Genomic DNA, 15,577 nt, shown 5'->3' on the forward strand with positions numbered 1-15,577 from the left:
CGCCGGGCTTTGTTCAGCGAGTTCTGCTTGGCTTCGTTGACTGCATTACAGGCCAAAATAACCGTATGGAATGCAATCAAGGGTTCATGATTTTTCTAAGCAAATACGTTTGTAATTAATCGTCTTAAACTTGCTTTGTAGTCCACTGGCATGGAACCCCTCCTTTCCATTGAAGCTGAATTGTCAAAAGACAATTCAGCTTCAATGGAAAGAAGGGGCTGCATATATATGATGTTGGTCATTGAAATTCGTTCCATGGCTTCTCAGCGGCAAGCGTCTCAGAGCTTAAAACGTTTAGAAGCGGCCAATAATTGGTTTTCATTTTGGGGAATTATGTTGCCGGAGCATGCAACAGACTGATCGGCTGGGGTAACCCCGAGGAAATTGTATGTCTTTAGGCTGCTTTCTTCTGTTGGTTTCTTAACAATGGTAATCGTTCTTGCGAATGTTCTGTATTCATACACAATGATGTTTGCGTTGCTTTGGGTGATGCGTTATAGTATTGTGTGGAATATTAATGCTGCGTGTTTTCAGAGTGGAATGTAAATAACAATCTGTATTAGTCATGACATTATTCTGTTGGGAGATGCCATCACGGTTGAAATGAGTTTGGTATGGAGCGTGTCAAGGACACGTTTTCCGATGATGTCGGTTTCGTTCAGATATTTTAGGCGATGGCGAGATACTTTAGCCGATGGCGGTCCAGTCGTTCAAGGCGCTGCGGTTTTCTGTGCTGGGATATGAAGGTTATGCGTGTGAGAAACATACGATAATGGGTTCACGCTGATTATGGTTCCTCCCAGATTAAACCGATTTGTAATATAATTGGAATAATTTTCGAAGCAATTAAAGCAATTTTGTTTGGTATTGGAATGAGAAATACGTTGGTACAGATCTTTCATGATTTTTTTAGTCTTACGCCATATTCAGCTTCCCAAGGATTCACTATAATAGAGTCGTGACCTTATGTGGAGGAAAAGGTGGAAAGTTTGCGCAGTCCTTTCCTTCTGTCTCTGTACAAACACCCAAAGCAGTTCCGCCTAAACCTGTTCCAATCCCACCCTTTCCCAGCCAGGCACTCACAGACACAACCGACAGATCTTGCGCCCAAGCATATCCACATCCATGCAGCATGAGTATTCCTCATTCACATCCACATCCGTATTTGAACACAGTACCATAGACATGTACAACCACAAACCATTTCCACAGCATTCACACCAATATCCAGGCCTTCACATCATCCACAGACACAACCATTGCATCCACATTCACATCAACATCCATATACACATTCACACCAATATTCTTGCGCATCCACATTCACAAGCATTCCATCCATCCATTCACATCAACATTACATCCATATCATGATCCACATTCACACCACATCCACATATTCCATCCGCATCATTCACATCCACATCCGTATTTGAACATAATACACATCCACATTCATACCATATTCACATGTACAACCACAAACCATCATTATCATTCACACCGACATCATCCATATTCACACCAACATCCATATCTACATTCACACCAACATCATCCACATTCACACCAACATCATCCACCACATTCACACCAATATCCATATCTACATTCACACCAACATTACATCCACATTCACATCAACATCCATATACATCATCCATATATTCACACCTACATTACATTCACACATTCACATCCACATTCACATCAATATCCATATCTACATTCACATCAACATTACATCCACATTCACATCAACATCCATATACATTCACGCCAACATCCACACCTACGCAAACATCCACAAGTCCATCAAAACCAACGATGATGTCAACACCCAAAGTCTAAGCCACAACCATAACCGTGCTCACATAACCATGATCCACATCCTCACCATTAAGCATACTGACTCATCCAGCACCGAACCAACATTCAACATCCCCAACATCATTTCCACCCACATCCAGTCATACCACATTCAATTTGTGTTTCAGGCGTTAACCTTAAACACCAAGTGGAAGATGGATAGAGCTTGTCACAATCTACAGACAACTTCAAGACTTGGCGAAACTTTTTCACGAACACTCTTTTACTAAGTTGACATCTGAAACTGAGACGATCTGACCTTTACAAGCTAACCGTGTTGTAATTCATCTATGGTATCAACTCTAACCCTTTGGTATTTCCCCTCTTCTCCTTAATACATCCCACTTTGTATCATGAAAAACAAAGTTTTTAAATCATGCCCTTTAGTGCACTGAAGCCATTGATGGATTGTCGTGCTAACCTGGAGCTTCTAGAGGTCAGAACTGATTTCTACAGAAAGATGGCTTGTCTCAAACTTTTAACATTTTTCACGAATCGGCTGTGCTTTTTGACGCAATTTGCTGTCAAACGATATGTCTTTGGCGGTATTTCCTTACCCCTCGAAAATGAAGGCAATTAGTCCGAGGTTTGAAAGATAGGGAAACAGAGAAGTATGCTTACACAGGCAATTCTCGCATGGAACGGGGCGGTGGAGTAGCCTGATGGTAAAAGCGTTCGCTCGTCACGCCGAAGACCGGGTTCGATTCCCATATGGGTACAATGTGTGAAGCCCATATCTGTTGTCCCCCGCCGTGATGTTGCTGGATTATTGCTAAAAGCGGCGTAAAATTAAACTCTCACTCACTCACTTTCTCGCATGGAACGTTTCATCTCGGATATTCTCGAGGTCTCCTTATGGTCCTGTCACCGCTTACCAACTGATTGTAGATTGTAAGAAGGTAGGGCTATGAACAGTATAAGCGACAGTGCCTGTGTTAGACAGTGTTAGATACAGTGTCAGTATTAATGACAGTGTTGGTGACAGCTTCAATTCAGTTTTAACAACATAATAAGTGACAGTGTCAGTAAAAGTAACCGTGAAAAGATCAGTTATTTAACGCCGCACTCAGTATTATCCCAGCTTGTAAAAAAAAGAATCTGGACCACACAATCCAGTGATCAACATCATGAACATCGATCCACGCAATCGGTATACGATGACATGAATCAACCGAGTCAGCGAGCCTGACCACCCGATCCCGTTAGTCGTCTCTTATGACAAGCATAGGTTGCTGAAGACGATTTCTCACCCGGATCTTCACGTGCACCGGTGTTAAACTCAAGTAGTTAGGAAGACCTACAGATCTGTTCATCGCCTTGTTTATCCAGCTTTCTCGACTTATCAATATTTTGAGTCAGACCACAGCTGCACTTAGAGAGCTGACTGTAAAAAATAAGGTCTTTGAATATAGCAATTTTACTTTAAAGTTTATTACATCAGTCAAATTTTACTTTTAACAAACACTTATGTTGCTTTTTATAGCATGTGGTTTCGCTTTTTGTACGAACAAACCGTTTGAATTAGTTTAGTTTGTTGATAGACTCGCAACAAACTGATCACGACAGCAGCAATCCAACACGTGTATTTGGAACCAGACTGTGATGTCATGTTTTTGCTTCTCTGATGTTGATGGGTTGATAAGACACGGCGTTGGTTCTTTGATATTAAGTTTCAGGACTTATTTTACCATGTCTAATCTCTAATCATCTCACTGACATCAAGCAGGCTGAAACGAATAGATTTGGCTAAGCAACTTCTGTTTCCTCTAACAAAATGTGCCTGTCTTACTTACTAAGGGTAAATACGTGTTCTCTCTCGAACTTTGAAAGCCGTTTTAGAACTAGTTAATTAAAATTGATTACATGTTGTTTATGTACAAATGGATTAATATTACTATGTGAACTCTGTTGATTAAACCATTACACGTTATTAAAGGTACCAATCTGGTCAAGCAGGGTGTTTCCTTGTTTTGTGTCTAAATATTACAGTTCCTCCAAAAATTGTTAATGGAATACGTCCAGAGACATCGGGTTGTTTTAGTGTAATGCCGCGCTAGGCAATATGCCTGCTAAATGGCGGGGGTCTGAAAATACTCGTGTCTGACCACCCGATCCCATAAGTCGCCTCTTACGACAAGCCTTAGTTGCAGAAGATCAAGGATTAACCCGGATCTTCACGGGTAACGGGAGCTCGTGTTACTGCAATACCCAAACAAGTTGTCAACACTATTTGTTGGGTCATTACAGCTACATAAATCAGTGTCCTATAGGCACACCAGTGGCACCAGATTCACCTGATGTTGTTGGAAAGACGATCCATAACAGTAATCATTCGGATGGCCATTCCGGAATAACTAGGTGTCGCAATATACTATGTGTCCATGTAATTATCCTACTTCTTTATAAAATGTCAACCCGTGAAGGTCCGGGTTAGAATTGATCTTCAATAACCCATGCTTGTCGTAAGAGGCGACTAACGGGATCGGTGGTCAGGCTCGCTGACTTGGTTGACACATGTCATCGGTTCCCAATTGCGCAGATCAATACTCATGATGTTGATCACTGGATTGTCTGGTCCAGACTCTATTATGTACAGACCGCCGCCATATAGCTGGAATATTGCTGAGTGCGGCGTAAAACTAAACTCACTGACTCACTTACAAAATGTCTTTTTTAAACTGAAAACGTCCTCAGGAACCTGACTATCATGGGCTGAATGTGTAAACGCGTGCTTGAACTCCAACTTAAACTTGAAAGAGTATTACAGTTTTGTCACCTTTCGTGTTGGAACCAAGCTTAGACGTTTATATTTTGGTGGAAATGAAAGCTACAGATCCCTTTCCATAGCCACAATATCTGCTACAAGCAGAGGCAAGGGCTGTTTGAGTGTTTTGTGAAATCATCGATCACGACGAGGCTTAGGGACGCTGCCCTGTTGAGAGCGTTTAAACCCATTATTTGTTGAATTCATTATTTCGTCAGCTTCCCGGAATAGTTACACACATTATCTTGTAAGTCACACTTTAAGTTTCGTGTTTACATATAATTATGTTTTTCTGACATTTCTGCCTTGAAAGGCATATATTCCAATACCAATATTTATTCTGGTCAATGACAGCCTTTTACGATCAATTTCTAGGCTTACAATATAAGTTTTCACAATAAACATTAACGTGATTTCATTTTGCAGAACACAGTCAGTATTAAGACATCAGCAAAATATTTATTTATTTATTTAGAATTTCGTTTCTCCAATGACCAAGCTTCTTGACAATGTTTTTGCATCAAAAATACTGGTTACTGCTTCATGAACAGAAGATAATTGGGCGACTGCTTTCAAAAACGATATTTTCAGGATTTTTTTCTGATGACAAGATGTCGTTTCCAATATGACCGTTTCACGAAAATCAATTTATTTTCAGTTTTTGTCCAAGGGAAGAATCAGACCGTAAAAAAAGCTCCCCGCCAAATTTCTTCAATGTTCCACCAAGTTTATACAGTCAGAACGTAAAAGCAAACTACCCCGTCAAACGGTTTATCAATATCTGTGGCAATTTGTAATAACCAATCTGAAATGGGGCCATTCACTGTGTACTTAAAAACGAAGAATCCACAGGCTCTCGAAGATCCAGACTTTTAATAATATTTTCAAATTTGAAACTTGTCCATATTGACCTGGGTGTCAGAGAGAATTGAACTCGCTCTGAAGTTATTTTCTGTGTTGAGTATAATACAGGGAGACTGCCTGACTACATCGGGGTTGCTGAAGTGTCGCTGAGGCCGATAGTGTTGTCTGTTAGGCAATACTCAAATAAATGTAAATTAATTTTACAGCCCTGTATGATCTCACTCGGGGAATATCTTGTTAATGTGCTTCACTATTCGTTAGCTTGTAATTTCATTTCATTTGTGTTTTGGCAAGATTCCAGAATGGCTTGTGTTAACGAACCCTGGTATTTACAGAAATTCTCTGTCTACCTGGGAGATTGGGTAGCCATGTGGTTAAAGCGTTGGCTTGTCACGACAAACCCAGTTTCGATTCCCCATTTGGTTACAATGCATGCAGTCCATTTCTCGTATCCTTGACATAATATTGCTGTGCTGATATCCATTCACCCACTACCGAATAATGACCCCCTTCTGCTGGCACCATTGGACCAGTGGTCTTCAGCAACCCATGCGACGAACGGGATCTGAGGTTGACATTTTATAGAATGACTGACAGATTCTTTATTAACCTCAATATGAAATAGATACAGTGCAAAAAAGCAATAAAGGTTTAGCTACTGCTATAAGGACTGACTGACTGAGTTTAGTTTTACGCCGCTTTTAGCAATATTCCAGCAATATCACGGCGGGGGACACCAGAAATGGGCTTAACACATTGCGCCCATGTGGGGAATCGAACCCGGATCCTCGGCGTGACGAGCCAACGCTTTAACCACAAGGCTACCCCACCGCCCCACTCCTATAAGGAGTTATGAGAGACTAAGTTCTGTATAATGTACACAAAGATAAAAAAATATTGTATAAAACGATAAATGTTATAATAAATAAATATAAGCACATAGCATATAAAGCTGAATTAGGCATTCTATACATACGCTTATGCATACATAAAATGGCAGGTCTTGGAAGCAATAAAACACACATTAGGGATGGATAAGATGTAATATATTTTTATTGTCATTAAAACCATTAAAACTATCACAGTATATTAAAATACCAGCTACTATTTATGTAATAACCATGTTTCGTGTTATATCATCGGTGAATGAAATTCAATACATTCTTTCTGCAGAAACGCGTTATACCTAACCTGGATTTAACTTATTTTTATATGTATATACATGTGTATGCGTGTTTTGTAGATGTTCGACATATTTTCATTCATTTTGAAAAGATTAATTCTTACATCTTAATTATTATTGTCGATATCTCGCAATATTCTTCTTCATAATGTATGTAAACCGTGAAGATACGGATTAGAATCGGTAGTTGTGAGAGGCGACTAACGGGATCGGGTGGTCAGGCTCGCTAACTTGGTTGACACATGCCATCGTATCCCAATTGCGAAGATCGATGCTCATGCTGTTGATCACTGGATTGTCTGGTCCAGACCCGATGGCCCATTGCATGTCATCGTTTTCTAAATGCGATTCCAGACCGCCGTCATATAGCTGGAATATTGCTGAGTTTGACGTTGAAAACAAACAAAACATAAAATATGTAACGATCCTATAGGAGTTATCTCCCCTTGTGTCTGATAGTTGTCTCCCTTTGTTTCAGGTGGTGAAGATGCTGATCATCGTGGTGTGCCTGTTTGTGTTATGCTGGCTCCCGCTCCAGACCTATAACCTCCTAGCTATCACATATCCCATTATCAATGAGTGAGTACATCTACGGGATACCTTATATTGAATTCATATTAATTTTCTTCATATTAGAGTGTTCGCCCGGAGAGGCGAAGGTCGCGGGTTCGATCCCCGACCGCGTCATACCAAAAGACGTTAAAATGTGGTACTTGTTGGTCCCTGCCTGGCGCTCGGCATTAATGGGTACAAGGACTGGTCGGCTCGAAGTTAGTATAATGTGTCTGAGTTGGGTATTCATGCTTAACTGCGCACTATAAAACCAGCTTATGTCTGGGCTAGTACAAGCAGACACATATACACACGCATGCACGCCGTCATATGAGCGAAATAAGTGTGACGTTAAACCCCATTTCACCTCACCTCTTGTTATTGATAATCCTATTGCATTGACCATTTTACGATAATTCAATAATGTATTTTCTTTTATTGATAATCCTATTGCATTGACCATTTTACGATAATTCAATAATGTATTTTCTTTTATGATAATCCTATTGCATTCATTTTACGATAATTCAATAATGTATTTTCTTTTATGATAATTCTATTACATTCATTTTACGATTATTTAATATTCTGTTACATTCGTTTTGTGATATTGTATTTCATGTTGTCATTAATTGCGATTTTCGAGTAGATCTATTCATTGTCATTTTAAGATGAGGAATATTTGAATTGTCAGCACACCAGCAGATGTCATTAAGATCAACCTTTTTCTTTTCATGACGACGGTAACGCTATAAACAAGTGGTGACGTCATAAGGAAAACTAGATGTATGGAAGAACAACTTCTTTATTGCAATGAGGAGCGACGTGTCGGTGTAGCTGCTAACACCGTTATCAAATAACTGATGAACACAAAAATGTTCCTCCACATGTCTTATCCTTTCTGACTACAAGGGCTGTAGGGTAGCCGAGTGGTTAAAGTGTTCGCTCGTCACGCCAAAGGCCCGGGTTCGATTCCCCACATGGGTACAATGTGTGAAGCCCATTTCTGGTGTCCCCCGCCGTGGTGTTGCTGGAATATTGCTAAAAGCAGCGTAAAACCATACTCACTCACTCATTCACTCCAAATGCCTCTCAAAGAAGTCATGACGTCATATTGTTATGCTTCTCTTTATTTTATTCAGACCTTTATATTTAAGAAATGGAACATTAAACTGACAAATCATGTTTGAGAACTGTAAAAGTTCAATCAGAAGATGTTTGTTTAAATATATTTGACTTTGAGTAATATCTGTCGTACGTCATATGGTCTCAATATTGCCTGAAATAACACAGCTATGACGTCAATGTCTTCGCAGTTACAGCATAGAGACCGATTGGCATTAGGCTAGACTGAAACATTATCTACTTGTTTTGTAAGCCTATCCGGGAACAAATGTCATACGTAACAATTCCGTTAATCCTGATGTTTCTCATCCAGTAGGGATCAATAAAGAAATCCGGATTAGCGACTGGTGGTGAGCGATGGTGGATATAGCTTGGGGCCCGGGTTGGGGACGGTGAGATTGGTCTTAGGTGTCATTTACTGACTGGTCCCATGATATGGAAAAAGAGTCCATGCCATCCAAATACATGTTACATTCTTTCATAAATTAACAAACTGAACTCCTTGTTATAAAAATATATCTGTGGGTTATTGATTTTATATGCGATTTTGACGTTATATATAATTTTAATCGTTTTATTTTCATCAGCAAACGACGCATACTGAAAGAAAAGAAATTTGAATTTAAATGCTCTAAGACTTACAAGACTGTTACAAGACGACATATTTGTATACTCAATTATATTCTTCGAAAAAACAATGGGATCATCAAATATACGTGGTGATGCCAATAGTCCAGTCAAAATGTGACAAAACCTCAAAAGAATTGGTACAGAATATATTTGAGCGTTTTCAGCATCTTTAAGTTATAACTAATGAGTACTAAAGGGTCCTCCCTTGAAATATGATGCTAAGTCCTATTTTGGGGGGTAAAAAGTTGAGAAATCGAAATTTTCAGTAAATAATTTTTTAAATTTCATATTGAGACACAAATTTATCTTTATATATATTTTTTCAAAGAGACCACAAGGTACTACTAATAAATGGGTTAGAAAGGTCAAATAATGTTATGCGGAGTCCTATTTTGGGGTAAAAAAATGAAATGTTGAATTTTTCAGAGAATATTTTTTTAAATTTCATTTTGAGACACAAAGGATTGGAATATAGAATTGTGTTACCGACAAAACACCTGAGCAAGAACGTTATGTATGTTAAATTGCATACCAAAACATGGTATCACGTATCACAGGTATCACGTGGCACACGCAATGGACTACACATGTCCGGATTGTGTCATTTTAACGGCTGAGTAGTGGATCATTCTTCTACCATTTCTACCAAGAATCTTCTACCAAGATTCTGTTTATCAGTCAGTTCTGAATAATTTTCATTTATTTTTTCGTGTAATAACAAGCAATGCTGCGTCTGATGTCATCGATTCGGACTGTTGGCATGCTGAAAGCTGATAGTGGTCAGCCTGCAGTGACCAGTGCCTTACTGTCTGTGATTTACAGACTATGGAACAGCAAACCAAATATGTTGATGTACGACCCCATTCAGGGTATTCCATGTCAACGACAAGAGTTCACGATACGAAATGAAGACTCTACGAAATCGAGCTCAAAGGTCGAACCAAATGGCTGCAAACTTTCGTCAAGGTCCTGAAATACCAGCTACGGGTCAGACGATTAGAGATCGAAGGCAACGTGTTGTGCCAACAGGCGTCCACGATATGCACAACGTGGAAACTTGGGTAATCTTTACTAGTCACGTGTCGGTGATTCCTGGTTCATTTTGAGTCGAACTTCAGACCTAATGACAGATTTGGCAGTGGATAGGTAATGAGGTGGGATGGCTTCACTATGACTGAGCGAACCCAACTCCTTATTGTGCTAGTAAGGGTCACTGGACAGTACTATCCGGATAACATACTGACACCCTTTGTTGCTCCGTTCGCAAGAATTGTCGACGGTTTGCCTCACTGTTCATGGATGTTCATGTCCAGCCGCAGAGGCATAGCATCCATAGAATGCCACGTCTAAACCCAGACTGTTTCCCCAGTGAACACGTCTTTGACAATACGGAGAGTGACGTGAGCGCCAACGTCATAAGCCGCCGAACACGTTTGGTGAAGTTGGACAAGCGCTGCAAGAAGAGTGGGATAGGCTTTGTCAAGTCGCCATATGGCGACTCATTACACGGCATACCTTTTCAGGTGAATGATTGTTTGACAAATCGAGGCGGTTTGACACACACAGATCAGGAACGTCAACAAAATTGACAATGTTTACCCTCAACATCGTATGCAGTCATGACGTCGACAGTCATATTCCACATAACTAATGCGTTCCCAATTGTTCATCCTTACTATACTTAATGCGAATATACCTTTCAATTTTGGAATTTATTGAAATATAATTTCGCAAACATTCTCGAACCCCATATTTCACATAACTAATGCGTTCCAAATTCTTTCATTATCACCATACTAGATGCTAATATACCTTTCAAATTTGGAATTTCTAAAAATATAATCTGAGTAATTTGGGAAATTTCCTCTAATCTCCCAAACGTTTTGAAGAGTATAATTCTAATTTACTGATGGTGCCCTCAGAGAGATCATTGATTTTGCTTCATCAAATTGACAGCGATCTTTACATCACCACAACACGCATTATTCATTCGTGTTTTCGTACAATTACTGTATTTCTCGTTCTTTTTGTCGTAATGTAAAAGGATTCAAAGATCAGACAACCGCCATTTTAACACAAGACACGTGCAGATCCGTATGCGGGCCTGTCTTGAGAAACACGACACTATCGATGGATCAATATTGATTCTAAGCCGTTAAAACCTATTTCAATTTTCAACCTTTAAAAATTACGACAGGCCACTGATTTTCTTGTCTAAATTTGCATTTGCCCTGCAGGGCCACTTTCATGTTAAGATTGGAAAAAAACAGCAATGCGGTCCAGCCTTAGGAGACGTGTTTCCATAATCCTGTAGTGCCTGAAAACGTCATCCGGGACATTGATGTGTCATTGTCTGGGTCACGTGACAGTGAGAACGGCGCTTGATAGAGGAAATCATAAAAGAGTTATCCGTGTGTTAACTGCACGATTCTGGTGAATTGCCATTCTCATAGCTTAATACCGGATTTTGACACAACTAAGTGAATTTTGTTATAGACTAAGAAACGCCTGTTGATTGAAAAGTTTTTTTAGAAGAAAATCGTATTTTTTGTAATTATGTATGGAAGCGATTCCGACAGATCAGAGTCACCGCTTCCGCCATGGCTCCGGAAAACATTCACAATAGAATTACATGCGCACTGGCATTTCCGGTTATGGGTCGGCAGCTGACACGGTTAACGATATTCGCAGCTTGTGGAGACGTATTGCTGTAACAAAACGCCTGTTCCTATTACAATACGCATTCCGCCAACACCACTTGCGCGTGTTGCAACTTGTACTTTGTTAGACATTTTTGCCAAACTGTTTCATGTCCAATGAAACTACATCGATATGGGGCAGTAACTAATTTGTTGATGTAAACTGCTGTTAATGTTCTGGTTAGTTTGTCTCGTACTAGAAAGTTAGGATTCGTTGGTATTGGGTTCGCCCACACTACATAGACACGTTATAACATGTACTTTATGAGACGAGCCCCGTCTCATGAGACCCGTGAAGACAGGGTTAGTATTGATCTTCTGCAACCCATGCTTATCGTAAGAGGCGACTAGCGGGATCGGGTGGTCAGGCTCACTGACTGGGTTGACTCATCTCATCGGTTCCCAAATACGTAGATGGATGCTCATGCTGTTGGTCACTGGATTGTCTGGTCCAGACTCGATTATTTACAGACCGCAGCCATATAGCTGGAATATTGCGGTTTAAAATTAAAGTCACTCACCCACATTTTTGCCGAGATGTTTCATGTCCAATGGACCAACATCAATATGAGGCAATAGCTAATTTGTTGATATAAACTGTGCTGTACATGTTCTCGTTAGGTTGTCTGGTACTAGACAGGACTCTTTGGTCTTGGGTTCGAATCCCATGTACCATCTGATTATCTACATGTATGTAGCTTACCCTTTTGGCTAACACCTGGTGACAATGCTTTTCCGTTATCCATGCATATAACCTGATCACCTACTCATGCCAATAATGGTTGTCACCCCCTTCAATTTTTTTAATTGGAGAGGGGTTTTGGGTGGGGGTGAGGTGTGGGGGTTGGGGGATGGGGAGGGGATGACAACCATTATTGGCATGAGTATATATGGAATCTGTTTTGGCGCCTCATCAAGACGGTATATTCTGATTCACTAACGTTTTATATTACGGTTGGCCCGACCTGAACCTTCTGTTTTATATCGTAAGGCTAATTTATTGGAGTGTAGATAAGGCAAGGTGTCTTGGGTGAGTGAGTTTAGTTTTACGCCGCTTTTAGCAATATTCCAGCAATATCACGGCGGGGGACACCAGAAATGGGCTTCACACATTGTACCCATGTGGGGAATCGAACCCGTGTCTTCGGCGTGACGAGCGAACACTTTAACCACTAGGCGACCCCCACCCACCCACCCCTCGGTGTCTTAGTGTTAACGAAGACCGTATGCATTGCACCGTGGGCTGCCTGTCTCTGATGAGAATATTTCCATACATGTATGTACTAAATGGAATATTAGTAACATAAATTAAAGTGAGTGTCCCGAAAGACCTTCGTTAAAGGGTCAAAGGAAGGGCGTTAATTAAATTTACTCAGTCACACGTGGCTATTTTTACTTTTGGGGTTGTTCAAAGGACAATATTGAGCAGTGCGGCTTAAAACTAAACTCACTCACTAAAAGAACAACCCACCTATTTTCAATATGGATCTGTTTTATTTGAAGGCTGAAATATAGCGCATCACCTGTGTTTGTGATGTGAAACTTCTCACGACCACACAGCTTTGGGCGTGGCTTAAAGTTTTGATAGGAAAATTAGTAAGACCAACGTTTCACTGCTGTTCACGTGTGACAAGGAAACGAAATATAACCTTACTTTGCATAATATAAGTTCAAGGATGAAATACTCCTTTTTCAGACAGAAAACTAAAAACAAGGACTATTTCACATTGGAATCAGATTTGTGTATCTCATCTTCTGTCAAAGAACAAGTGCAGTTCAACTTCACAAATATATATAGTTAGAAACTGATACTTTCTTGAATAAAAACCAATGGATTATTTCATTCCATGTCAGATACAAAAACCTATCAAGCCATGATTTATCAGTTTCTATTTAAACATTAGAACTTGTACTTATAAAACATTGATGAAAAGAAACGTGAGTTCTCAGTTTTAATGCGATGCCAGTTAAAAATCAACTCCTTTTGAAGTATTCCCTGTTTGCTATCACACCATTATTTCTATTTGCGGACTTAAGAAGTTGTCTGTTACTAATCCCCTTCGGAAACGTCAAACCATTTTGTCCCTCTTTATATCATATGTGTGGAAACCGATTCGTGCCACAGTGTAATAACAATCAGCCAGAATTGCACTTTTTGAACGTAAAACTTCATATCCTGTTTCTATTCAAAAGGAATATCGTGTTTGGGGACTTTTTATTGTCGCATTGTCGTGATTTATTATGGTCGAGGTAAAAAGATACTCTTTCCTAACTGAAAAAGTGATGATCCCGCAAAACGATTACCGCAGCTGTTACTACCGTTATTGAAAAACCTTGCTCAATAAAACAAAACCCTGGTTGTTATTGCCCAGACATATCTTCAAAAGGCCCAAATCGATGAAACAGTTGAGGTCAAAGAGCCCTAGCTCCTATCAAGACTTAGTTAAAGTGGACTAAAGGATTACCTCTGTGGCAGAGTTGAGCGAGCACGCTGAGATACCGAGATTGCAGACACTCGAGAAAGGCTGTTGATGTCGGACTCAGAACTGTGATGAAGTAGCTGATCTAATGCTGGTCTTGCAGTCGTAACACTCTGTCTGCTGTTGTTCGTGATGCCATTTGGTAACCATGTGGTCTGTTGTTGTCCGTGGTGTCAGTTGGTGACACATGGTCTCCTGCTGTCCGTGATGTCATTTGGTAAACATATGGTCTTCTGTGGTTCGTGATGTGAGTTGGTAAACATATGGTCTCCTGTTGTTCGTGATGTGAGTTAGTAAACTTATGTTCTGCTGTTGTTCGTGATGTGAGTTGTTAAACATATGGTCTCCTGTTGCTAACACACAGTGTGCTGCTGTCCGTGGCGTCAAAGGTGGATCAAAGACACAATCTAGACAGACTATGGTACTGAGGACATTTCGAAAAGCCTACTTTCACCTTATTATAGTAAAAAATCAAAGTGAAATATTATTTCAAGAGCTTATGTGTGTCTTTTTGGCTGAGAAAAAGAAAGAAAATACCAACATTTGAAAAGCTTGTTGTTTAAGTTTAAGGGAAATCAGAGAATTTGAAATTAGGCGTTTTCAATACAGGACAGAAACGACATATCACGATGATTTGAGTCACGTCACAATAGTGAACTAAACCTTGAAAATCTTGTTTAATATATTCTTCAATGTCATCCAAGAAGCTTACCTGGCATAAATATATACGCGTCATATTTCATATAAAAATGCAATCGTAAAATATAGGCACATGTACACAATCCAGCTCCACGTCGGGAACGGTGGAATAGCCAAGCCGAAGATTCCCCACACATGCGAAGCCCATTTGTGATGTCCCCTGTCCTATTGCTTGAATATTACTAAAACTGGCTTAAAACCATACTCACTCACTCACTCACCTACATCGTATGTAAACTGCTGAGTGAAAGAAAATACGCTCTTGTAAATCGGATTTGCCAAAGAAGTACAAAGGTTATTAAAACACTGCAGACAATTGTTGAAACACTGCAGGCTGAAGGTCTTAATCCAACCATGATACCCCTATTAAATACATCATCATCGACAAACCATTTCGAATTTGATTCATTATCAGCAGCCAGGCATGTTTCCTCTTCTTGTTCAACAATACATATCTTCTAACTATCTTCCGTCCTATTGAATCCATTGGTTCAACCGCATACAATTTCCATCGTTGCTCATTGTTCAATTGCAAGCAACGCTCATTGTTCTTATGTGGCTGTAAACACGCTCTTTGCCCACTCTGATACTCTCGTCACGACATACCAAGGATTAATCTCAGACTCAAGATCAATCTCCAGCTTCAATAAAGCAATCTCTTTCCACCAAAAATATGTTTTGATTGGAAACAGCTTGCAAACATGCGCTAAAT

General features: G+C 39.9%; 1 protein-coding gene across 1 annotated transcript in view; it reads left to right on the top strand.

The window, feature by feature from the left end:
- Nucleotides 1–15,577, top strand: part of LOC124269752 (tachykinin-like peptides receptor 99D) — a 145,536-nt gene that overhangs the window by 110,452 nt on the left and 19,507 nt on the right. The window contains exon 2 of the mRNA XM_046704781.1: nt 7,159–7,259. Within this exon, the coding sequence (XP_046560737.1) occupies nt 7,159–7,259 (101 nt within the window). The remainder of the gene's footprint in view (nt 1–7,158; nt 7,260–15,577) is intronic.

Source organism: Haliotis rubra, unplaced genomic scaffold (assembly GCF_003918875.1).
Source record: "Haliotis rubra isolate DU_JTF1 unplaced genomic scaffold, ASM391887v1 Scf147, whole genome shotgun sequence".
Lineage (NCBI taxonomy): Eukaryota > Metazoa > Mollusca > Gastropoda > Lepetellida > Haliotidae > Haliotis > Haliotis rubra.